General features: G+C 43.2%; 1 protein-coding gene across 5 annotated transcripts in view; it reads left to right on the forward strand.

Moving 5' to 3' along the window:
* Positions 1-26,837, forward strand: part of RYR2 (ryanodine receptor 2) — a 545,494-nt gene that overhangs the window by 315,491 nt on the left and 203,166 nt on the right. For 4 of the 5 annotated variants that reach the window (XM_084782769.1, XM_084782771.1, XM_084782772.1 and 1 more), the window contains exons 24-29: positions 2,198-2,301; positions 8,267-8,350; positions 13,127-13,286; positions 16,113-16,260; positions 23,823-24,031; positions 25,847-26,021. In XM_084782769.1, the coding sequence (XP_084638895.1) occupies positions 2,198-2,301; positions 8,267-8,350; positions 13,127-13,286; positions 16,113-16,260; positions 23,823-24,031; positions 25,847-26,021 (880 nt within the window). The remainder of the gene's footprint in view (positions 1-2,197; positions 2,302-8,266; positions 8,351-13,126; positions 13,287-16,112; positions 16,261-23,822; positions 24,032-25,846; positions 26,022-26,837) is intronic. The other variant, XM_084782770.1, reaches the window with a different exon arrangement.

A 26,837-nucleotide genomic window follows, 5' to 3' on the forward strand; every position in this document is an offset into this window, starting at 1 on the left:
GCTTCCAGGTGAACACAAATATTAGAGATATAAAAAATAATTTAGCAAGCAGAGATCAGGATTGTGTTCTAGACAGAGACTCATCATATGTCAAAGGAGGGAGAAGAAGTGGGACATTTCCAGTGGCTTGTCAGTGGGATAGTGTGGTCATAGGCTAGAGAGCCAAGGGACCATGGTACAGAGGAATAAAGGTAAGTCTGACTATGAGAACAGAAGGTATATGACAAAGAACTTTGGTCGCAGTGTGAATTTATTTTATAGGGAACTAAAGTACTGAGAGGTGACAACTTTTGTCCCTGCACTAGGGCCCAGGGGACTTTGATAGTATGAAAGGCATGGAAGCAATGGGACAGAGGCAGAGAGTAAAACAAGTATTAGAGGAGAGATGGGGTTCTGATATCCTGGTGCCTAGAGGTAGCGGTGGCGAGACACTGTGTTTTCAAACGCAAGAATAGATATGGTAAGAGAGGGAAGAGATAAGGCAGGGTTCTGGCTCATTTTGTTTACTGTGAAAGCATGGTGGAGCTGGCTCTTCCCTGGCATAGGGTGGAGAAGTAGGTGGATGTTACACAAATGGGGGCGGGGCGTGTTAAGTCCAGGCTTACTTATCTTTACTTTCATGTTTAAAATTTAGGTCTCAGTTCAATTTCGTAACTCTTCTTCATTTGTAATTCCCATTAATTTCTTATGATCCCAAGAAAAAAAAGGAATAAAGCCATGGTTTCTAATTTGGCTCTATAGAAAGAGAATGCGTGTGTTTGCACACTTTTTCAGTGGCATACATAAAACATGGTAATTATTCCCATGGAGTAATTTGTTACCTCACAGTTTATGGCTGTCACCAAGGTGCCACTGGGGCAGTAATTAGGTCTTTATAGAGATTACCAAATTTTAATTACTAAGCCAAGAACAGAGAACATCATCATTAAATCCTTCCCTGTAGTCTTGACAGTAGCATGACCACAAATGCACTTGGCTCTTACTGTTGGGCCTTTACATTCACAGATTCAATCATATGTAGGTTAGAAAACAAAGACTCAGAGAACAGTTTTCATGGGAGCTGAGCATGGACAGGCTCCTTTTTCTTGTCATTGTTCCTAAGCAAGATTGTATGACAACTGTTGGCACAACACTTTCAGTTCTTTGGATGTTGGAAGTCATTTAGAGGTGACTTAAAACATGCATGGGGAGGGGAAGCAGTCTGTGGGTTCTGCGAATAGACGTTGCCATCTCAGAGAAGGAACTTGAGCACATGTGGGTTATTTTGGATCTGAGTTAGAGCAAGATTGATAAAAACCCTGCACCCAGCCCCCAGTGGACACCAAGGAGCGCTGGCAAAAGGCACTGTGACGGAAGCCTTTATTGTGCTCCTTATCTGTTAAGGTCAGGGGTTCACTTGTGATCTCAGTAGGGGATTATGAAAGCTGGGATGTGCAACCAAACTGCCTCAGAGTTTATGTGTGTCAGTCATGTTGCATAGTCATGTCCCTGAGCAGATTAATTTTAGGTGGAAAAGCACTAAGTAAAGCTAAAGTCATTGCTGTATCTTCTCAGAGTTCGTTTCTGTGTTATTGTCATGTGTCAGGGGCCTGGACATTATCCAAGGGCTATGATGGCCTGCTTCATTGTTCTTTTAGTGAAAGGAGATGAACAAAAAAATCAAGTAAAGATCTAGTCTTCTGGGCACCGTGTTGCAGGCCTCCCAGCAAGAAGGAGCCTACGGCAGGAAGATCCTGAGTGTGAGGCTGGTCTGGGCTACTAAGTAAACCCCTCCATCCCAAATGATCTAGGCTATTACTAAATAATACTATTTTGTATTATTATGTAATACTTTCAGTTGTATCATGAACAATTAAAATAAATAGACGGTAGGGCCAGTGGGCAGACTACTACATTAAGAAGCAGATGGGATAACCCTCATGAACTAAAGGAGACTTGGTCAGATTCTGGAAGGAGCTCAGTGAGCATCTTCATGGCCTCAGGAACCAGCATGGCAGAAGGGTGTGGGAGCTGAGAACGAAGATAAGGCGACAAGAAGAGAGCATGGAGTGCAGGCAACGCCATTGCAGATAGACATCTGAAGATTCCCAAAGCTTCCCGGGGCCAACTGTCAAGGAGTTCCACCTCCCCATGTGTCCTCACACAGCTGTATTCTACAGTGGAGGCTCCTGCATGCTAATTTCCCATCCTGTTTCAGGTCAGAGATGACAACAAGAGGCAGCACCCATGTCTGGTGGAGTTCTGCAAGCTGCCGGAACAGGAACGCAACTACAATTTGCAGATGTCACTTGAAACTCTCAAGTAAGTGCCCTTACGTTGCATAAAGTCCAGGTTGCCAGGCATTGACACTATTCCCTTTACCTCCACTGGAAGCTATTTCTACTGTTAGAAAGTTCCATGAAGTGTAGGTGGGTTGGAGCAATATTTGCTGGAAATTTAACTTTGAGTTGGTTTTGTTTGTTTTGCTGGTGCTTGTTTGATGGTCGAATCTTTCTTATTTTCTTATTTATTTATTTTATCTGTCATCAATCTATCTTCATCATCATCTATTTTTGTATTCAAATTTCTTCTATCAGTGGGGTATTTACAGTGTTCCTTAGTAGGGTAGGGGCATTCTCTTCCTCTAGTGAGTTGATATGTATGGCCAGAAGCTCTATCCTAGCTTTCTCAGCGGGTCAGGTACTATGCTGGTCAGCTCTGGCATCCTGCGTGGGTCTGCAACATGAGCTGGAGGCCTGGCTCACTTGGCATCCTTCCGCTGGTCCATAGCCTGACAGTTAGGATCTATGGAGCCCACACAGGCCCATGGTCTTAAGCTGAGTCAGATCTTGTCTTACGTTGGCTCTACAGCTTCTACTGAAGCCTCAGTGAAAGTGATTGTCCCTCTTGTTTTATGTATTCCTGCTGTGCATCAGAATTTCCCAACAGGAAGCCCGTGGTTGCTCAAGGGAATTAAGGAATACACAAATTCTAGAGTCTAACAGTACTGTTTGGAGTGTGACCCAGGGACTGGGCAGGTCACAAACTTTTACTGGTCTGGGCTGATTTTAGACATGAAAATTAAGTGCTTAGAAATATTTGTGCCAATTTAAAGGCTAAATTTCCATAAATGTTAATAACTTAAAAATATAGGTACATATATATATATTGAATTAAATGTTTCAATTTTACATAACAGTTTTATCATATTTATTTATCAGATCATCTGACTGATAAAATAGAAGTGAAGAGAAAGTTGGTCCTTCACCACAGAGCTCTTGAAGGCACTGATTTAAGATACTTGGAAGAGTGACTCGTAAGAGTTAACTAGATTTTCATTTTTGATGATGGCCTCTGTATAAATCTCTAAAAGTGGGTACAGTCAATCTCCATTGTTTCCTAAACTTTTTAAACAACAGCACTCTCTTTTGGGGAGAACCTGGGAGACATTTTACCTGTGGAGTACAGTTTGAGAATAACTATTATCAACTAATTTATGCTATAACATAAAAGGGACTATTCTCTCCCCCTCTCTCTCTCTCTCTCTCTCTCTCTCTCTCTCTCTCAAGCCAGAGTGTGACTCTAGTGCCTTCATGAAATGCTTGGCAACTTATTTTCTTAGAGTCTCTCCTTGAACCTGGAGCTCACCAATTCCCCCAGACTGTCCGGCCAGCAAGCCTCAGGGTTCCTCTCCCCTCTCTCTTAGTGCTAGGTTTACAGACATGCACTGCCACATGGGCCTTTTAAAATGTGGGCTCTGAGTAGCCAGTTGAAGTCATCATGCTTGCAGAGCAAACACTTGACTCAACCATCTCCAAACCCCATAGTATCTTTAGTTTTTGTTCACTTGTCCAGTGGAGATTTGGGATATGCCTTCTTCCTGTGAATAAATAGTGTTGTTGGGCAGAGTAAATAAAGGAATATGTTTTCAGATTTTTTTTTAAAAGTGTAAAAAATTTGAAAATCCTATACCTTTTATTATTTTTGGTGTGTGTGTGTGTGTGTGTGTGTGTGTGTGTGTGTGCGCACGCATGTGCGTGTACCCATAGAGCGTATAAGCGGTTTCAGATCCCTTGGAGCTGGAGTTACAGGTAGTAGTGAGATGCCTGACGTGGGTCTTGGGAACTGAATCTGGGTCCTGTAGAAGAACAGGCAGTGTTGTAACTGCTGAGCCATGTCTCCAGCCTCTGCAATGCCCTCTCACCACTATATCCATCTTCTTGTTTTATAGAATGGTTTCAATCAAAGATCAAATTAGTCCTTTATCCTAATGTGCTTCTGCATTTATCCCTTATCTTTGTTTTTTTGTTTGTTAAGAACAAGATATAGTTCACACTGAAGCTACTTTACCACAGACTCAGAGTATAAAACCCAAATGACATTTCCAGTGCTAGACTAGGGTTTGGGGCATGCAGCATAGCGAAGAAGATGCAGCTTAATGTTATGGAAATAAACACATTAGGAGAGAGTTAGGCCCTGCTGGTCACTTCCTAGAAGGGATGTGTGCACCACAGGTCAATTAAGGCCCTACTGAAGGCAGCCAGTTACCAGGCTGGCTGGGCTAAGGAATGCATTTTTTGTCATCATGACCAGCTCTGGCACTCTGCATCTCCGGCCTTCCTTTGTAGTCATGGTATAACATTCACACATTTGTTCCATAATTCATGGTGGCTTGTTATTTTCCCATATTTTATACAATAATTTAGTTAAACTTGCAGTGCATTCCTTGTCACTTTAACAATTGACAGCTAGGCCAGCAGAGTGTAGAAATGTCCAAATTTGCATGGAGTATGCTAAACCTTTGGCTGCTGTGTATAATCTAATCTCCCTTCTAACAGCTCTTGGTGGTTGTTTGATGAATCAGTAGATGCCTGTGTGCAGTGTTTTCCTCATGAAGAGAATGCTAATGATTCTGCTCATGAGTTTATTCTGAACATTTCCTTCTTGCTCCTCATGGCTAAGTAGTGTGCATGTGTATCGTTTTAGGGTTCACTGCTTTTACCTGCTTCTTTAAAAGTCAAATTAGATAGGGAAAAGCTTGCTGTTCCTACACACTGATACAATGTCAGACATACCAGGTTCTTGGAATACATGTGTGTGTGCAAGCACACACACACACACACACACACACACACACACACACACATACACACACTCGAGGTTGGCATGCAGAGAAGCTGGTTCAAGACAGACACATTTTATACATGCATAACATATATATCATGATGGAATGGGGAAGTGGGGCAAGCAGGCAGAAAAAGATGGACATGCATATGCAAAAGAGAGAGAGACAGACCAGACAAACACCCCCTCTGACATCACACACACACACACACACACACACACACACACACACACACACACAGAGTGAGAAGGGAGTAATACAGACACACTTAAGCATACACACAGGCATCTACACATGCACACACATACATAAACACACAGAGGTAAACACAACGAGTCACAGACATATTCATAAACAGAGACAGAGAGAAAGAAATATGGACAGAGAGACACACACTGAGTTGGGTCATGCATGTAGTTGTCATGGGCTAGCCCACAGAATCAATCACCAGTTCTCAGAGTGGAATCTTCCTGAAACACAGCCTGAGGGAGGTCAGTCTGTTCTCTTGGGCTTTCATATGGCCCAAAGTCAGTCTATTTAGATGTTACTCTCAATAAAACAAACAAACAAGCAGAACAAAAACAAAACAAAGAAAACCACCCTCATGGAATGATTTAGAATAATGTTTGATCAAATACCTGCATAATGTGACTCACTGGAGTTAACACATAAAACTAACAACTAACAAACTATAATAAACAAGAGACATTTGCTGAGCTTAGGGTACCTGCCAAGCTTGTCCCAAGGTTTATTTTTACCTATAACCTACAAATGTGCCTCTTGTCCAGTCAGCTCTGCTCTCCCACCACAGTTATCCCTGTAGACACCCGTGTTGTTTGCGTGGCTCCTGTAGACACCTGTGTCTTCTCTTTACCTAACTATGCCAATGGAGCCTTGCTTTTGATGTATTAGTTATTCTTCTTAAGATAGATCTCAAAACTATTTATAAAAATGTGAGTTCTCTCTCTCTCTCTCTCTCTCTCTCTCTCTCTCTCTCTCTCTCTCTCTCTCTCTCTCTCTCTCTCTCTCATACTCTGATCGCTGCAGGAGTTCTGTACCTGGCAGCGTGCCTCCTCCACCTCGGTAACCCAGCGGATCTCCACTGCCCTGAGTCTTTGTTCAGGCCCAGCCTGTGATGATCACTCTCTGTGTGAGACAAAGCCACACTTTTTCCTAGGAAGTGTTTGCTGGGAAGAGGATTAAAAGGCTGCACGAATCTGGGCTGAGGAGGTCACACTACAGTGTGTAGAAGCCTCTGGCTCTCTCTAGAGCCCATAGGACAGGGATAGCATGATGGCACAGTGATTAAAAGAGGACATACTTGTCCTGCAGAAGATCTCCAACCTCCTGTAAGTTCTAGGCTCTGCACGCACTTAGAAAACTCACACATACACACATAGTTAAAACAAAATAAAATTGTAAAACCTGTACGAAGGTGACATATAACTTAGGCTTGCCTTTGTTAACACCATTCACAGGACTTTGCCAGCATAGACTCACAGTCCCTACCTTTGCCAAGAAAATGTTGAAGTACCAGTTTTCCTTAATAGCAGCATAAGAGCCGTTAAAATTCATATAGTGTACACACACACACACACACACACACACACACACACACACACACACTTAGGAATTATGGTATAATCTGATTTGTTGGTGGGCATGTACTCACAGGCTTATTTCCTAAATTTAAAATAAATCCAGACATTATTGTCATACTTTAATCACTTCAAAGCTGGCTTTAGCATCCCCAGTTGATAGTTTCATAGCCCTCTGCATGCTTCATTGATCCCAAGACCTGGATCAGAAGTTTCTATTGTCTGTTGCACAGGACTGTGTCACTTAAACATTTAACAAATACTTATGAATGAAAGGTTGAACAGTGCATAATAGTTAACACACTTTCCTCTCCAGGACACTATTATTGAATAAATACAACTTGGATTCATTCCATGACACAATTCTCCATTCTTCTGTTGCTGGCTAGTTTTTTTTTCTAATTAGGAAATTATTATTTTATTCATAAAATTTCTCTACTCACCCATCCATCCATGGAATTATATCTAAATGGGCAGACATCATGTATGTGGATGTCTAGACAGGTAGATGGGTACCTGGGCAGTTATGGTTCTGGCATGTATTAACTGTATTCATTTACTCATTGTACTGTTGTTTAAAACAGTCAAAGATTGAAAATAGCCTTGAAAGACTACTGATAGAAAAAGGGTGAGAAACATTTTGGTAGTTTCGACAATAACAACTAACCAACTTCAGTGATGAAATGGCTCAGCTGTTCAGAGCACTTGCCACTGAGCCAGACAAAGGAAATGGGATCCCCAGGACTCCCACAAGTTGTTTTCTGATCTCCATTCATATGTGTGCCCCTCTAAATAAATAAATGTATACATAACCAACTGAATAAAAATATTTAAAAACAATAAATCAATCTGGAGAGATAATAAGTGCTCTCAGAGGGCCCAGGTTCAGCTCTGAGCATCTACATGATGGCTCACACTCATCTGTAACTCCAGTTCCAGGGACTCTGATGTCGCCTCTGACCTTCAAGCCACCAAGACATGCACACAGCACACATACATACATGTAGACAAATCACTTACACATATAAAAATAAGTTTGAAAATTTTAATGTATAATAAATACATCTCTATGGGGATTTTAAAGTAATCAACTTTATATGAGATAGCAATGTCATGAAGGTTATAGTTGAATATAAAAATAGCGAGTTACATAGAAATACCCCCTGTATGTACACACTGGGGTAAAAAATAAAACACAATAGTGCCAGCACTTGTGTGGCCCCAGGTATCTGATTTGCCATGTGCAGAGACCTCCACTCCAGCATAACACAAAAGAATTGCAAGTCCTGGGTGTTTAGAGAAAGAAACAGCTATGTTGAAAAGGCTTGAGGGAGATTTCAACTTTCCAGTGCCGAGGGTTTGTGCCATTTTAATGTTGTCTGTGCTCGCCCTTACCTGGAAGCAAATAAGCTGTCAATATGTGTTTCCGTTGCCTTTGGTTGCAGAGCCCTGTGATCTTCTTCAGGGGTGGACAGTGAAGTCTCACTCCCATATGCCCTTGTGCTGTGTGCTGTTGGTTCTAGGGAAGCAGCTCTTCAGGCTCATCTCTGTTGTTGTTTTCCAGGACGTTGCTGGCATTAGGATGTCATGTGGGCATAGCAGATGAACATGCTGAAGAGAAGGTGAAGAAAATGAAGCTGCCCAGGAAGTAAGTTGAACTGACTGGCCTGGGCTTGCTAACTGACGCATGTCCTTAGCACGCTGGAATAAGCCTTGGAGGAGACAGACAGGCCTGGCCTGTGCACCTTGGTATACAATGGAGATTTCAAACCTGAAATAGAATGCAGCAGTGGCTCGGTAGTCAAGCGCTTGCCTTCAAGCGTGGAGTCAGGAGTGTAGCTTACTGAGTCGATGACCTTCCTGTAATTGCAGCCTCAGAAGGTGGAGACAGGATGCTTTGAGCAAGCTGGTGCTGAGCTCCTATTTACATTAAGAGACCCCGCCTCATTCAGTCAGTAAAGTGGAAGAGAGGAGGAGGAGGATGCTGGTCACCCATCTTGGGTGTCTGTGTGCGTACAAGCAAATGGACCATGAGCTCTTGGAGATTCTCTCAGTCTCATCCTGCAGTAGGGAACACTGTAATTACAGATGTTCACACCACTATGCCTGGATTTCACCAGGTTCTCCGGGGATCCCTAACTTAGGTCATCGAGCTTGCGGGACAAGTACTTCTACCCACTGAGCCATTTCCTCAGCCTCCTGTGTTTGTGTTTTGAAGTGGCGCCATTTTCCTGCTCTCTGTGTATATCATGAAAACAGATCCACAGTGGCTAGACATCGACAACTATACTACAGCCTACTGAGAATTCCTGTTTCAGTTTTCCCTTAAAACGTTATCCCCAATCCATCTCCATATGCTGGGTTGTGTTCTCTGCCCTCTCCTTGAAAAGATGTTGTCTACTGAGTCTGCTTAGCGATCCACCTTTCTCTCTTGAAATGATCCTTTGTCTGGATTCAAAAAAGCTGAGGAGTGAAGGAGAATCCCCAAGTAAAAAGGAACCGAGGTGGGGGGCATCCCACCATGGTAGATATTTATTATAAAACAAACAAAAAATAGTGAAATAATAGAAGAAACATATGCCTCGACATTCCCAATTCTAATTTCTGTTTCAAATTAGTTCTGCCCTAGTTGTGTTCTGGAGAGTGTTGCCTGGGTATTTTCCGTACCCTTTCCGTGAAAACGTCAGCCAAGTGTTCAGTACTAGATACGCTTCCAGCAAGATGTGCTGTTCATATCTCCGCTGCAGTCATCTGATGTGTCTCCATTTGTTCTAAGGCCGGGGAAGGACTGAGGTTTAGAGTTACAATCCCTGCAATCCCGACCTCACCTTCTCATGTTTACCATGCATCGTTCGCAGTGATTTCCCAGCTTCATTTAATTTGATTCATACTAAGCGGGATGGGGGTGGCCGGGAAGAACAGGGGCCCCTTGAGTGTTGTTGGTGTTCTGCCATGCTTTGGCTACAACACGTTTCGTTTCATTGTTCTCTTTTAGTCTCGTTTACAATATTCCCTTAGGAAGTCTGTGGGTCCTGTGGGAATGGAGTACAAAACTGGTCTGCCACTCAACAGGAACCCATCTGCTCATCCAAGTGACATCAGTTTTGTTGTTGTTGTTTATATCTTCAGGGATTTGATGCAGATGGAATAGGAAGTTTTAATCTAATAATTTTATTAGATTATGAACATGGCAAAATAAATCTATAAGATAATAATTGTGAGAGAATGTTGGTTCTTTATCAACTGAATGTAAGGAGTTAGAGATATGCTTAATTATATATTATTTATATAATACATATATGTGTATATATTAAATGAGCTCTTTTTGTGGAGTTATTGATAATGGGGGTAGGCATGTTGATATAGGTGTACAAAAATCTACTGTTCAACAAATATATGAAAGAAGAGATGGAGGTTGTAGCTGATTCTGTTAGGAATTTTTTCAGAATGTTCTAGAAGGTAAGATGTGTTACATAGATGGGTCTGTTATTGAAAGGCTACCAGATTTTGCTTTTCAATAACTGTTATGGGGATTAGTCCTTTATTTCTTTTGAAATTTCAGGAAGCAATCTGAAGCTTTACTTCAGGCTACTTAGCTTCCAAGATTACCATCACTTTTCCTTTTATTGAAAAATCTGAGCTTTTTGTTTTTTTATGATGAAAAACAAGCCATTGGTTGACCACTGTGTACCTCATTAAATAGCATTAGTATGATGAAATGGATATTTTAAAAATCAAGTTACATTTATATGTTTCTTTAAAAGGCCCATTTTGATTTCATGATGTGACTCTTGTGTGTGTTCATATATATGACCACGGCCATGCATGTGTTGTAGCATGCATGTAGAGGTCAAAGCATAGGACCTCGGGTGCAGGTCCACACCTTCCACCTTGTTTGAGACAAGGTCTCTCTTGTCATCCACCACTGTCTGCACCAGGCTGGCTGGCCCACAGGCTTTTGGAGATTCTTTTCGTTGTTGCTTCTCGCTTTACCTAGGAGAGCTAGGATTGCAGACATGGGTGCTACTGTGCCCAGTTTCATCATTATCTTTACAGATCTGAACTCAGTTCTCACACTTGCACAGCAAGCACATCACTCAAGGAGCCGTCGTCTCCCTAGATCCTGAGTCGAGTCCTAGTGTCTTTCTTAGCACGTACTACAGACAGAAATGGGCTTTAGTAATGTCTAGCTCCGCGTGAAGAACTCATTATGTCAGCAGCCTCAAATTCAGCCCTTTGAATGTATGGCTTTCAAAGACACCTGTATTTACCTTTATCATGTGAGATGACTGGGAGTTAAGCAGCAGATGTGAAGAGGTTCGGGGGAAGGGCTAGGCACTTGAGCTAGCTTCCTTTTCTCCTTTCCTTGCACAGGGTGATAGAAAGTCAGGTGAAATAAACTCTAGTTTACAGTCTGGGGAGAGGGCTCAGTAGGTAAAGTGCTTGCCTTGCAAGCACGAGGAGCCGAGTTTGATTTCCAGGAACCCATGTTTAAAGAGCTGGGCATGGCAGTGCACACTTAGAAACATAGCCCCTGAGCAACTGAGACAGGTGGCTTCCTGGTCATCCTACCTAGTCTTCTTGGTGAGTTCCAGGCCAGGGAGAGAGTCTATCTAAAAAAACATGGTGCACGGCGCCTGAGGAACGGCATTTGTCCTCCACATGTGTACATTTGCACCTCTCTCCTTCCCTCCCTCCCTCCCTCCCTCCCTCCCTCCCTCCCTCTCTCTCTCTCTCTCTCTCTCTCTCTCTCTCTCTCTCTCTCTCTCTCTCTCACACACACACACACACACACACACAGAGACTTCCAGACTACATCTGAAGATGAGTGTCAACTAATTATAATCCAACTCCAATTTGACAGACATAAGCACGGCTTCTGGTTCTCACTGAGATCACTCATAGATCAAAGCAATTGGGGAGAAACTCTATCTAGGAAGAAGACTAAAAATGTCAGAATGATCTGGTTTCACATGAATAGAACTTGCCTGTAATGTTTTATTAAGAAGGCATCCTCCCTCCTCCCATCTATCAGAAGTGCCTCCTCAGTGCCTTACACGCAGCAGGAAAGCTTCCTGTTAGCTTTGCTTGCCAAGAGGCATCTTTTCTCTTTGAGAGGATGGCTTGCATGAGTGTTGGCTTTAGTTGATGACTTATAGATTGATCTTCGTCTTTATTATCTATATGCCCTTGCTGATAGCTAGTTAGGTAGAGGTACCTCAGTGTCCACTTAATGTCTGGGTATGCTAATGCATTCATGTAACCCCAGCAGTGGGGAGGTAGAGAGACAGTCGAACCCCCGGGAGTTCACTGGCCAGCCAGTCTAGCCACATCAGAGGCCTTCAGGTCTATTGAGAGACCTTATCTCAAAAAACAAGATGCATATAGATGAAGACATTTGACATCACCCTAGGCCTCCACGCATAGGAGTGTGTAATACACACACACACACACACACACACACACACACACACACACACACACTCATGCAACAAAAGTTGAGAAAAAAACAATATTAGGGTTGGAGAGATGGCTCAATGGTTAAGAATACATAGTGCTTTTACACTATTTGGTTCCCAGCACCCATGTCAGGCTACTCACAACAACATGCAACATCAGCTCCAGAGGATCTGATGGATCCGATGTCGTCTTCTGATCTCTGTTCTCAGTTATGCATTCTCCTCTCTCTCTCTCTCTCTCTCTCTCTCTCTCTCTCTCTCTCTCTCCCTCTCTTACACACACATACACACACACACACATACACACACACACATACACACACACATACACACATACACACATACACACACACACATACACACACACATACACACACACATACACACACACACATACACACACACACATACACACACACACATACACACACACATATACACACACACATACACACACACACATACACACACACACACACATACACACACACACATATACACACACACATACACACACACACACATACACACACACACATACACACACACATATACACACACATACACACACACATACCTTTTCCCTCTCCCTCTCTCAATCTTTAAAAAACATTACACAAATAGAAAGCCCTTAAGCATTTTTTCATTTTAAATCGTCAATCCATTTGTTTGGGAGGCCCCAGCAAAGCCTCAAGTATTAGGAGCACACAGCTGTAGGTCCTCTGTGCCTGATTTAGGTAAGCGGCCTCTTTTTACATTTTACTGGCATGTAGACAGACCCATAAGGACCCTGTGGCTTTTCTAGTTATGCAGGCAGTGACTGAAGCAAAGGGGCTCAAGCTTGCTGACTGCTCTGTATCTGTATCAACAGAACAATTGGGTTTAGATGGACCAGGACAAGACTGTCACAGGATTTCAACAAAAAGGGCAATTTGAAGTTTATTTATTTATTTTTTGTTTTGCAGCTACCAGCTGACCAGTGGATACAAGCCTGCTCCAATGGATCTGAGCTTTATAAAACTTACCCCCTCTCAGGAAGCAATGGTGGACAAGTTGGCTGAAAACGCTCACAACGTGTGGGCCCGGGACCGAATCCGGCAGGGCTGGACTTACGGCATCCAGCAGGTACCTGGGAGTCTCTGAGTGTAGGCACTTGTTGTTTCCAACTGCAGAAGTGAAGTCCTGGCCTTTCACAGGCACCTCATCTAGATACCGTAGTGTGCTTATCCATCTGGGCAAAGCACCTCGGCACCACTAGACTGCTGAGGTGGCTCAGTGTGCACAGTACATGAAGCACTTCCCCCTCAAGCTCCGCAGCCTGAGCCACACCCCACCACCCATATGAAGGTAGGATGAGCCACACCCCATGACCCATATGAAGGTAGGACGAGCCACACCCCACCACCCATATGAAGGTAGGACGAGCCACACCCCACCACCCATATGAAGGTAGGATGAGCCACACTCTGCCACCCATACAAATGTAGAAGAGGAAAACCAGCTCCACAGAGTGGTCCTCTGACTTCCACATTTGTACTATGGTATGCAATGCCCAACCCCCAACCACATATGCAACAATAATAAATACATTAAAAAGAAAAAGAAGTTAGGTGACGTCACTCTGTGTGATCTCGTGACAGCTGTGCTAGCGGAGCCACCAGCCCTTCTCATTTGCACCAAGTGGATGATCATATTACAAGAGTGGTTTGTAGTATGGTTTTCTGGCATTCCCTTCCAGGAAACTCATTGGGAGGGGCTTTTAAGATACAGACTGAACTACAGTAAAATAAAATGGGCCCACAGTTCCTGAACTGCAACCCAGAGTGTCAAATGCCATTTAAAATGTTGCTCTGTATTGTTTTTCAGGGTGGTAAGACGATGTGTTACATGTTATAGAACACTCTCAGGGGGCAGTAGACTGTAAATCACTTCTCCAGTGTAATACAGGCATGATGTCACCCCGAAGGATCAGTAAAGCCTGTGAACAGCGTCACATCTGTTCAGGGCACCAGATGAGGTTCTGTTCAATTCGGGAGAAAAACAAGTTCTCAGGGTTTTCTAGACTTCGGAGTTGAGTATTCGTTAGTGGCCATAGATTATCTCCTGAATAGAGACTCACGGGAGTAGCTGGCAGCCTTTGAGTAGAAGTGGGGGCAGCGCAGCAGAGGGTGAAAGCAAAATATAGACTCACCCCCTTAACCACATCTTAATTTGTCTTGCTATTAAAATTCTGTGTGCCACCGTTTCCCTCATTAACAAAATACCTGACTTCACTGTGTAATGCAAAAGGCAGCAGCAGTGCCTGGCACCTGACAGATTCTGTAACCAAGTTTTATCAGATGCTGCTGCCAAGCTTAGAGTTCTGTGGTTTCTGTGTTTAACAAGCAGCATTTCCACCAAGGAAGAATGAGTCTCGCTCCTACTCTTCCCATGCAGGGTAGACCCTTAGGGAGAAGGGTTTGCCCAGTGCTGTCCAGGCTGTAGAAGACAGAACAGCACTCAGTTCAGGTCCTCTGACAGCAGAGCCAAAGCTCATCACTGTCTTCTCACAATGTCTCTCAGTAGCACATGGTGGGTCACCCTTATTACATGGGCAATTATTCAAAGACATAGAATATGTTTCTATATAAAGACTAAAAGATGGCTTAAAATTTTATTTGGAAAGTCTTTACCATTTTGAGGAATAATGAAAAATATGAAAAATAAGCTTGATTTACCTCCATAAAATATAAATGTGTGTGTGTGTGTGTGTGTGTGTGTGTGTGTGTTGTATGAATGTGTGTGGTGCGTGTTTGTGCATCATATGTGTGCATGTGCATGTGGTGTGTGTTTATGTCTGTGCAAGGGTGTGTCTGTGTGTGTGTACATATTTGTGTGTATGTGTATGTAGTGCTCACGTGTGTGCACCTGTGTGTGTGGCAGGGAGGGGGGCCTGTTGAACCTTCCCTACTGGCCCCACATGTTTGCTGCCTAGTGTCTAAATAATGAAAACTTTGAGTTTTCCCTTCCTCTTGGTGGCATTATCTGGTTCAGGAATAGGCTATAAAGTCTTGGAGAGAGTTGACTGGTAGTTTCTTTCCTCCTCTTCTACTTCCTCCTCCTCTCCTCCTCTTCTTCCCCCTCCTCCCCTTCCTCTTCCTCTTCCTCCTCCTTTCTCTCTTGCAGTTGGGCTCAAACACAAGTACACACAGAAACCAGGGGGAACTTCATCAGCAGTTAGACTCCTAGTTTGTCATTCTGAAGAGTGTGGCTCCAGGAAGCTCCCAGGTCCTAGTTTGGGAAGTTGAGGTGGAGGAACTCAGCACCAAGTCTGAAGAGAGAGGGATGGGCAGTAGTGTTTGAAGCTGCACTGGTGGGAATGCCCTGCTGATGTTGCTTGTTTAGAGAGAGAGCAGAGCTCTGGGATGTCACTGTTCCCATTCGACCTGGTTTCAGAGAGCAGTGGATGGTCAGGCGCTCATTCTAAACTTGTGGGAGGAAGACAAGAAAGAAGAGACAAAGCAAGGTTCCTTGTACCTGTCTAGGCTTTAGCTTGTGTTGTTTCTTCTGTGTGTTTGAGATAAGGTCTCATTATGTAGCCAAGGCTGGTATTGAACTTGTAGTCCTCATGCCTCAGCTTCCCAAGCCCCCAAGATCAGATTAACTCTAGGGTGTGTGTGTGTGTATATGTGTGTGTGGTGTGTGTGTGTGTGTGTGTGTGTGTGTGTGTGTGTGTGTGTGTGTGTATGAGAGAGAGTGGTGCACATGTGTTCATGAGAGGAGAGCCTTCACTACCTCGCAGTTCCTCCTGAGGTGGCGTAGGAACTGATGGTGCTTCTTCAAATGTGAAGACCTTGGTTGTGGGCTGTGGCTCAGCTAGCAGAGTGCTTGGCTCACTTGTGCTAAGCCTCGACTTCCATCCCCAGCACTGCTGCATGGCTCAGGTGACTGCCAACCTTCTCCCTGATACAGGACGTGAAGAACAGAAGAAACCCTCGTCTCGTTCCCTATACCCTTCTGGATGACAGAACCAAGAAGTCCAACAAAGACAGTCTCCGAGAGGCAGTGCGCACCCTCCTGGGCTACGGCTACCACCTGGAAGCTCCCGATCAGGACCATGGTACTGGTTTTTCCTTTTCCCCCTTGGTTGCAAAATCGTGTAGTGGAGTTTCAAAGTCGAGGAAAACATTAAAAAATAAAGCAAGAGTACCTACCTTTTCTACTCCATGTGTCCACTTCATGCTGGTGGCCTGCGTGGTCCCCATGCCCCAAGGATTAGACCTATCTCTCAGTGGGTGGCTCAGTGCTGTACATCATCTCTGCAGCAGTCCCCTTGTCACTGCTCTTCCTCTTTGGCATTTCTTTATCTTTTGCTCAACCCATCTATTTAATTTTGATTGAATGATCATTAACTTTAAAGATCCATTGGGGGAGATTGATCTCTTAACAATAGTTCATATATTTATGAACATGGTATACTGCCTACTTTCATGTTAGTCTCTCTCGCTGATTTTTTTTTTTTTTTAGAATAAACGCTAAATGCATCAATCTCTTATGGTGATTTAATACTACTGTAGGTGAAATTAGTTTTTACTTAACTTTATTTAGTAGGGTGTTTTGTAATGTGAAATACAAGTTGATACTTACAGGTTGATTCTATATCCTCTGGTCTGGAGGTATGTGTGTGTGTGTGTGTGTGTGTGTGTGTGTGTGCATACTGTTTATTTTTATAAATTTCATAGAGTTGTCCCTATGTAAACAAGACAAAGTCTCATTTTTTTCCTTTTACAATAATTGTGTTTTACTTTTTGATTGAGTGTGGGAGGGACTCAAAACAATGTGACACAGAAGTGGAGAGAGAGGTGGCCCAGCTTAATCTGAGTCTTAGGGGACACATATTAACACATCCCTGTTAGACATGGTATTGATAATAGGTAGGATTTTGTTTGGGTGTTTTTTTCTCCCGTTTTGGGAACCAAACTCAGGACCTCTTCCATTCTAGGCAAGCTCTCTACCCTTGAACTAGTTCCCTGGATGCCTAGATTTTCTTTTTTCTTTCTTTCTTTTTTTAATTGATTGATTTTGGTTCTTGGCAATTTCATTAAAGGTATATGTTTTTGGATTACTCTTGCCCTCTTATTCCCCCACCCTTATCATTGCCAACACTCTCATTCCTCAGTTCCTGTCCTAGGTTTATGACTTTTGCATTGTGACCCATTTAGTTTACCTAGGGCCGGCTTTGTGACAAATGGATTGAAACTCTCCATTGGAGGCCATTGGGGTCATCAATGGCTACACAGCTGCATGCAGTGGTCCCCCCTTCTTTGTATCTATCAATAGGAAGTAGTTCAACAAAGAAGGATAGAGCCCCAAGTCCCTTCCTTCATTTATACCTGACTATTGTCTGGCTTGCTCTTATGCAGACCCAGTGCTGAAAAGAAGTGCTTGATGAGTGTTCTCTAGAGCCCAGGAAACATGTGAAAGACAGAGGGTCCTTCAGAGGTCCTCTTCTGGGCACGAGATAGCCAGAGTTAGGGACTCACAGGAGCTAAAGATGTCCTCTTTAAAAAAAATAGGTATCATCCATCACACTGACCAGATCTCCTAGTTTATGCAAGAGTTTGCCATGAATGACTGTTAAATGTTAAATATATATGTTTTTGCCACTTGCAAAGAGGAGTATTTATTTTCTCTTTTGTTCTTTTGACATATCGTAAAGTATTGATTTTGAACATTAAACCAAGTTTTTTAATTTCTTGGACAACCCTGCTTAGTCCTGGTATATCATCTCCTCTCCTTATGTACAGCTAAAACTGTTTGCTAAAATGTTTAGAATTTTCACATCTCTCTTCATAAGAAATACTGGTGTAGAAATCGCCTCTGATGTCTGCCGTCTTGTGTTTTGATAGATTGTAATGCTGGCTGCATTACAGGAAGTAGGGGCTCCTCCTCTGTCCACCTGTCTTCTGAAAGGATCGTCTGTTTTGTTACTGCCTTTTCTTTTTTCATTGGCTTTACCATTTTTCCCCTGACAGTCTCTGAGCCTGGAGGTTTTTGTTTTTGTTTTTTAGAAGAATTGTATTGTGGTTACTGATCAATCCGTTTGCAAAACTGAACCAGCTCTATTTACTGGCAGAGTTGTCCACATGTCTCCCTGTCACTGCTTTAATGTCTAACAGGTTTGCTGCTGGCAGGACCTCACCTCTTCAACTTGATGGTTGTCAGGATCTTGTTCTTCTAGCATTGGAGACTGGACTTAGGGCCTGCAGCATACTGGTTAGGTACATTACCGCTGAGCTACGTCCCCCAGAGTCTGCCTGCTGGGCCATCTTGCTGGTGTTTGGATTATAGGGCGCAGCTCCGTGATAGATATACAAATATAGATAGATAGATATGCGTGATAGATATACAGGCCTATGTGAGAGGTTTTATTGGGGAAAGAAGTTACAGAGACTGTCTCTGAAAGGAGAGAAGAGCAGAAAAGGTGATGAGTCTGCTTACAAGGTGATCCAGCGCATGCGCAGGAAGAGCGCCCTTGGCTTAAGAGACCTTGCTTCCTGGCAGCTGGTGAAGAGGTGTTCTGTGTCACAGAGTCTCTAGGGTGGCCTCAGAGATGCCTGTTGTCCCCTTGTCAAGTTCCCTGCAGCTGGCCCCAGATATGCCTGACTTCTAACAGATAGCTCTTACACTTTTACCTAGTTCTTTCACATAGTTTATTTTACTTTCTCAAACTGTTTTAAAGTGGCAAGTTAGTATTTCTTTAGGACCCAGCCTTCTTTAGAGTCAAGTTCTGTTGTCTGTATTCTTTCTCCCTGAATATCGTACTATACTTTGTGGACTCTGCACATCTTAGAACTTTTATTATAATCTGAACATTTTAAATATGTTGTGGCAGCTCTGGATTTAGTTATTGTAGTATGTTGTAATTGATTTTTAAGGATTTTTCCGAGCTAATGTTGAGTATGTTTGTCATGGGTGGCCAACTAGTAATCGACTGAGACTTATCGCTAGGAACAGACTGAAGCTGCTTGTTGGGACATGCTACTAGTATCCTACCAAAGAGTAGGAAATGGAGAGAGAGAGAGAGAGAGGAAGAAGAAGGAGGAGGAGGAGGAGGAGGAGGAAAAGGAGAAGAAGAAGAAAAAGAGAGAGAAAGAAGGGAAGAGGAGGAGAGGAGGGAAGAGGAAAGGAGAGAAGGGAGAGGGGAGGAGAGAGGGGAGAGAGAGAGAAAGAGAGAGAGAGAAACACACACACACACACACACACACACACACACACACACACAGAGAGAGAGAGAGAGAGAGAGAGAGAGAGAGAGAGAGCAGAAAAGGCATGGTAGGGGAGAAGGTTTATTATAGATGTGTGGGAGAGCATAGACAGAGGCAGGGACATCTGGGAGAGTCCAGAGTAGCCATGGCTAGACTGAGGCAGGAAAAGGGAAAAGAGAGGAACCAGGTGCATCAGCCAGAAGGCCCAAAGGTACAAGAAAGCTGGTATAGGAAATGGTTGGGTTATATGGGGAGGAGCAGCCCAGCTGGAGAAGGTCAGGGTAGGGGGTGGGAAATGCTGGCCAGGAGGACCCTGTACTAGGTAAGGACTGAGGGATTGCAGAGAGAACCTGGCAGCCAGGTCCTTGATATTTTATGTAGGCACCTGTCCCACGTGTGAAACCTGGCATCAAGGCCAGATGGAAGTTCTGCTCAGATCTTTTGTGAATTGTATTCATAGAGGGGGACATAAGCACAGCTTTATAGATTTCTAAGAAAATGAGATTTCTTTCCCCAGTGTCAGTGGTAGTGTCTCTGTCATATTGCTTGTTCAGCTGCTGTTTATCTCAAAGCCACAGCTACTCTGAGCAACTGCAATGTGGAATAACTTCCTCTTCTGGCTTTAACAAGTGTCTCTGTGGAAAAGAGTATTTGCATTGAGCTAACTTTAAAGCAGGTTGAACACAAACAAACTTGCAAGGGAGATTTATCCAAGGGAGGACCAGGAGGTAAAATCCTGACAGTTATCTCTGCATTGGCCTTTGGAGGAGTTTTAGCCATGGTCTGCCTGCCCCAGAGACTGTGGGTAGCCTTTTTTTTTTTTCTGTGCTTGCAGAGTTGTTGCTTTTCAGTGTATCTTGGAGGTGGAGAGAGGGGTCTGTGGATGGATATGCTAAAATTATCACTGCATCCATGCTCCAGGGACAGTGTCACCTTAGGTTACTTCTCAGGACTTGGGAGAGATGCACACTGCCATTGCTCTATGAAGCTGAGGATTCTTAGTGGTCTTTACTCAGGTGACAGCAGCAAAGGTTAGAACAAAGAGTGCAAATAGATGAGAAGATTCTAGAGAAACATTCATGGTCTGATGAAAGGTAGAGACAGTGTCAATAGAGGTGCGAGTCTGTGGGTGTGTCCGTGAATGCACATAGAGTACGAGTGTGTGTGTGTGTGTGTGTGTGTGTGTGTATGTGTGTGTGTGTGTGTGTGTTTCTAGCAAGCTCAGCAGAGCAGGGAACTGGTTTAGAGTGGGAGCTAACAGAGCAGGTAGGGAGAAGGTCATATGGCAACAAAGTACAGAACACTCTATAGGTCAAGAGGAAAAGAAACTGGGGCCAGTGACCTAGTTCTTGGTTCCAAGACTCATGACTTAAGTTCAATACCTGGGACCCACATGCTAGAAGCAGAGAACAGACTGCTGCAGATTGTTCTGTGACCTCTGTACGGGCACCGTGCTGTGCATGCGTGCATGGGTTCGAGTGCAGGAGCGCTCATGCGTGCACACACACACACATACATACACAACACACATGTAGAAAAAAGGGGGCAAAGAATAGAAGAGACTTAATGATTTGGCAAACAGATATATTCATACAAGGAACTGAAGAAAAAAAAAGAGGAGGAACAGTGATCCAATAATGAGGTGTCTAACAAGATTTCAGAGGTTGAGCCATAAGCAGTCGATAGAGAGCTAGGAAGATTGCTGAGTCAGTGATGTACTTGTAACACAAGCATAAGAAGCTGAGTATGATCCCCAGAACTCACATGAAACAGCCAGGAACTGCATGCGGCCCGTGACTGTAACCATGGAGCCTGCACATGTAGACAGGTGGGTCCCAGAAGCTTGCTGGCCAGTTAGTTTAGCTGAATCAGAGCACGCCAGGTTCAGTATGACACCCTGTGTCAGAAAATAGGGGAGACAATTATAAAGGGAGACACCCAACAGCAGCATCTGAGCTCTACATGCATGGGCACATCTACATGTGAATACATACAAACACACAGAGAAACATTTGACAACTTTAGCCTCCTGCATGTTCCAGCCTCGACTGCTTTGGTTGTTGTTGCTCATCCCAAGTCCCATGAGCAGTGAACGATGAGGCAAGGGTTGTGTTGGGCCATGTTTCTCATGCATGGGTACACCCTTGAGCCTAGCAACATGCCTCTTCATGGTAGAGATTCGGTTGCACATTACAGAAAGTAGGGACAAAAGATTAACTCACCCGTGTGAGGTGTTATTTAGAGGAGACGCTGTTTTCAGAGTTAGACACTGAACGGATCAAAACATCAGAGATCAGAGCGAGACATTTGCATCACAACAGAGATTATGTGTGGCACAATTGCACATGGAAACACCTGAGGCGTGGTTCCATCCTTGGGCTAAATATAGAACACAGGTTAGGGGACAACACCCATGGATGATCGGAGAATAATTAAGGCAAAAAATGGAATATATAGAAACCCTGGCTAGGAAGTGTGGAGATAGTTAAGCAGGGAGTACCAGCCCCAGGAGCTTGCTATGCCATCCCAGTTTACCATAGAAATGTAACTATGGTAACAGAAAGAGGGGACAGATTGGAGGGGGAGGATGCTTGGAGGTGGGGGGGCGGGACACGTAGTTGGGAAGCCTTTGGAAAAAACTGTGATTTTTAATTTATTTTTTTCTAAAGTGGAGATTAAAAGGTGGAAAAGATTTTATAATATGAGACCAAATCAGCCTGGTGATTCCTTAGATGCAATTAAAAGTGTGAATCTATGGCCTGAGAGGTGAGTAAAAACACCTGCTGGGCAAGCCTGAAGACCAGAGTTCAATCTCTGGAACCCACATACAGGTAGAAGGAGGGAACAGACTTCACACAGCTGCCTTCTGTCTTCCCCTTGTGCACTATGGTACATGTCGCCCCCACACTAACAACAATAAATAAGTTGTTTTTGTTTGTTTGTTTGTTTTAAAGCATCAGTTTGTAACTAACTCTTCTGTTGCAGCTTACATTTGATCAAGCTAAAAGCAGAAAAGGTTGTGAAACTTGAGTCCAACTCTGTGCAATCGGTTATAGCTGTAATTTGTTCCTCACTTTCAGGAGAATGCTCATATATTTCAAATGAGCCTCACATCAGTATTTGAGTTGTGGTGCCTTAGGAGTTATTGTTCCCGATGATGTATTGAGGTGTCTGAAGGTGGAATGTGTTCTTGTTCATTACAAGATTTTTATCTGGATTTGAATTACTTTATTAAATGTAATACCAGGAAGTTGAAAGAGTGGTTGACTCAGTACCAATTATTTTTAAAGTATGATATAAATACACCTGGCACATTCTAGATAAGACTTTTAGAAACTAAAGCTGCCTTCCTTGCTGCTAGGTGTAATTAATTGACCATTCTCATACGTAGTTAGGTTCTTACTGCCCTCTAGTGGTTGGTAGCCTCCTCCGTACCTGTGGCCTGGTGAAAAAATTGGACATTAGATCTTGTCTGATCTTGTCTGATCAGTTATCAGGTACCCATCCAGTCCCAGCTGGGTCCAGGGAACACAGTCTTTGATCATATCTATTTTCCATTTTTCTTGATTTGAGTCCCAATAGCCTTGATCATGTACAGAAAAAAGTTACCAGCTAAAGGGTTCTTTTTTTTGTTTTTGTTTTTTGAGACAGGGTTTTTCCCGTGAGCCTTTGCTGTCCTGGACTCACTCTGTAGATCAGGCCGACCTTGAACTCACAGAGATCCACCTGCCTCTGCCTCCCTGAGTGCTGGGATTACAGGTGTGCACCACCACACCTGGCAGGTTCATTTTTTAAAATGTCATGTATTCTATTTATTATTAAAATATAAGCATCATTTATCAAAGAGTCCATGAATCAAGCACAGTATGTGGCTTTTATGCTTGGAAAGGAGTTCTGTGTCTTTGATGGGGTTGTGACTCCTTGACCTTGCTAGCGTCCTGTGCTTGAAGCCGAGGGAGATCTCTGTCCCTCAAGCCAGCTTGCAGGTGTGTGTGCTCATGTGTTTGGTACTTCATCACACGCCAAATGCATTTCGGGTCAGATTGCTTGTTTTCATTTCTTTTTTCTTCTTCTTCTTCTCCAGAACAGTTTATTTCTTTTGATAAATAGTCTTGTGGTTTTCCAGTTCTAGTTCTAAACCCAGGACTTGATGGCTTCCTTTCTCCAAAAGGTAGTTGCATTCTGAAAGGGGTGTCAGGGCTTCCTGGGAAAGCTGGGGAGGAACCCAGTGACCTGCCTGGCTTTCCTCCGTACTGGATGCACTACCTAACAGACCTGAGGGTAGATGGCGAAGCAGGGGAGGGTGTGGAGTGGGGTAGTCAGCTGCCCTGTGGGTTTTATGGCTGAGTTTAGGTCAAACCCTGCTTTTCTCTGAACTTCCCACACAATGATCTCCAGTCTCTCGAACCCACAGCAGCAAGAGCCGAGGTGTGCAGCGGCACCGGGGAGAGGTTCCGTATCTTCAGGGCAGAGAAGACCTATGCGGTGAAGGCTGGGCGTTGGTACTTTGAATTTGAGGCTGTCACTGCTGGAGACATGCGGGTGGGCTGGAGCAGGCCAGGCTGCCAACCGGATCTAGAACTAGGTTCTGATGAACGTGCCTTTGCTTTTGACGGCTTTAAGGTGAGTAGCTTTACTAAGACCTGGCCTATCCCCTGCTTCTATGTGCAGATGCTCGAACCCCAGCCGTTCCTTGCTAACCTCACAGCAGACCCTAGACATGTCCTTACAGTTACCTCAATACTTTTCCCCTGCCCTACAAATACAGTTGTCAAAGAGACAAGTCTTCCTTGTCTATTAGAGGTGGTTAAAAAAAAAAAGCCAGTGTTGTTGTGTATACCTTAGTCCTAGCACCAGGAAGCTGAGCAGGAGGATCACAAGCTCACTTCCAACCTAGGCTTCATATAGAGATACCTTATCTAAAACAAAGAAACAAGTGAGGCAGTGTTGGCTTCATTCTTGCTGACTAGACACAGTGAACCAGAGTAAGAAATTATCTTCAGAAATTGAAGTTCCATTTTCTCTGCACCAAGCAGACTAAAGACAAGGAAAGATGTTCAACTTGGGGGCACAGGTAGGGTAAGGAGACAACAGAGGTGCTAGGGGAATTTTGAATTGCAATGCTTTTTGATGCATAATTTAGTTTTTAAAATTTAAAGCAATATGTTACATTAAGAATAATTTTATCTAAAATCATTTAACCCCTAACCAACTAAGAACTAATAGAGATGAGATATGATAGATATTGATTTTCATTCAGAAATTTAGACTCAACAAGATAGGAAAGAGGTTTACTTCAAGTTTGCCAAATACAAATAGCCAAATCGCTATGAATGTAACATTTATATAATTCCTGATTGTCTCATGGTTCTTCCTGCTGTATGTAGTTTATTTTATTCATGCCTAATAATATAAATGTACATGTTAAAAAAGAAACAATTAATGTCAAAAAACCAATAAAAACTTGCTATGTTAAAAAAGAACAATTTTTTTTAGTATTTACACAAATGTAGTAATGTAATATATACAAATCACAATGAAGGTGGTACTTCCAATAAATTTAAAGGATTCATGTGACAAAATAAGTCACATGACTAATTTTGTACCTATAAATTACTGTATCACAAGCTCACAAGCTCACATTTTTTGAAACTCTGTATCCAAGTGTGTTTATACTAGGCATTTTGCTTTGTATATAAATGGGCTGGTGTCGGTGCTTGGTTTGGGGCTTGTTATTTTCACAGATATCTTCAGAGTATTTTTAGGTGTGATTTGAAGCTTTGCTGATGTTACAAAGGAACCAAGAAGTTTCCAGAATTCCATTTTTGTTCAAGTAGCATCAACAGTGGTCCCGAAAAGAGGGATTTTATTTTGAGAGAGGCACATGTGAGATTTTTTTCCCTTTTTTCCTTTCCTTTTCTTTCTTTCTTTCTTTCTTTCTTTCTTTTTTTTTTTTTTTTTTTTTTTTTTTTTTTTTTTTTTTTTGAGACAGGGTTTCTCCATGTAGCTTTGACTGTCCTGGTCTCTCTTTGTAGGTCAGGCTGGCTTCAAACTCACAGTGATTCGCCTGCCTCTGCCTCCAGAGTGCTGGGATTAAAGGCATACTTTTTTTTAAGTGGTTGGTGCCTAGCTTGATTCTCAGCTCTTAATTGTTTGTACATGTGAGAGTGAGGAAAAAAACCTTACATCTTGAGAAGCATTCACTATAGTTTATAAAAGTAAGTTATAAAGGCCATAGTACATATGGCCAGGCCAGCTCTGAAAAGCATGCCACAGCATCTGGTTTGTTCACAATCTTTCACTCTCTGTTCATGTTATAGGGGTTTAGACTCCTGGACACCCCTCTATCCCCAGACTGGCCCTCGACTGAGGGCCCACCGACTGAGGTGATCCTACTGCTGCTGACTCTGTGACAAGGCACTGTTCTCCCTTCCACAGGCCCAGCGGTGGCACCAGGGCAACGAACACTATGGGCGCTCTTGGCAAGCAGGTGATGTCGTGGGCTGCATGGTTGACATGAACGAACACACCATGATGTTCACTCTAAACGGCGAGATCCTACTGGATGACTCAGGTTCTGAGCTGGCGTTCAAGGACTTTGATGTTGGTGACGGTAAGAGCTACGATGTTCTCCTATCGTTTGTGTTTCCAGGACAATGCAGCTGTTTGTCCGACCAGGCCCGACTGGTTTTAGGGTGAGTGGGCATATGAGTTACGGCTATAACTTGCTGGGTGCCACGTGGCTGATCCGATCAGCCACCCTTGAGATTATCCCAGCAGAAATGACATCAATCCTACTCAAGTAGACTTTTGATGAGGTGGCGATGTCTATGTGTAAAACAAAGCAAATGGTGGCCACTAAGATGACGTTCTATGGCATTAACTTTTCACTCAGGATATCCCTGGTTCATGGGTGGCTTAGAGCATTTTCTTATCCATTAACTTCACAAAAAAGGAATGAGAATCCAACATGGTTTAGCGCCCCCCCCCCCCCCTTCTCTCTCTCTCTCACACAGTCTAGGGTGACAAAGATGACTAAAGCCAAGCAGGTCTCATTGTCAAGTAGATTTCCGTTTGCCTGGGAAGTTGACACTTTTCAGTTCCATTCAGTCAGTAGATTCTACCACAAAGAAATTAGTGTGGAGGTTTTACAAAACGTTAAAAATAAAACTACCATGGGAACCAGCTATATTGCTTTTGGGATATTCCCAGACAGTTCTTCATCTTACCATAGAGACAACTGCTCATCCAGGTTCTTTGCTGCTGCGTTCACAATACCCAGGAAATGGAGTCAGCCTAGATGTCCATCAAATGATGAGTGGATAGGGAAAATATGGTATATTTGCACAATAGAATTGTATGCAGATGTGAAAAAATAAATAAATTCTGGAAGAAAATGGACAGAACTGAAAATTCACCTGGATTCAGA

This window comes from Acomys minous (genome assembly GCF_964271855.1).
Source record: "Acomys minous genome assembly, chromosome: 5".
Classification (NCBI taxonomy): Eukaryota; Metazoa; Chordata; class Mammalia; order Rodentia; family Muridae; genus Acomys; species Acomys minous.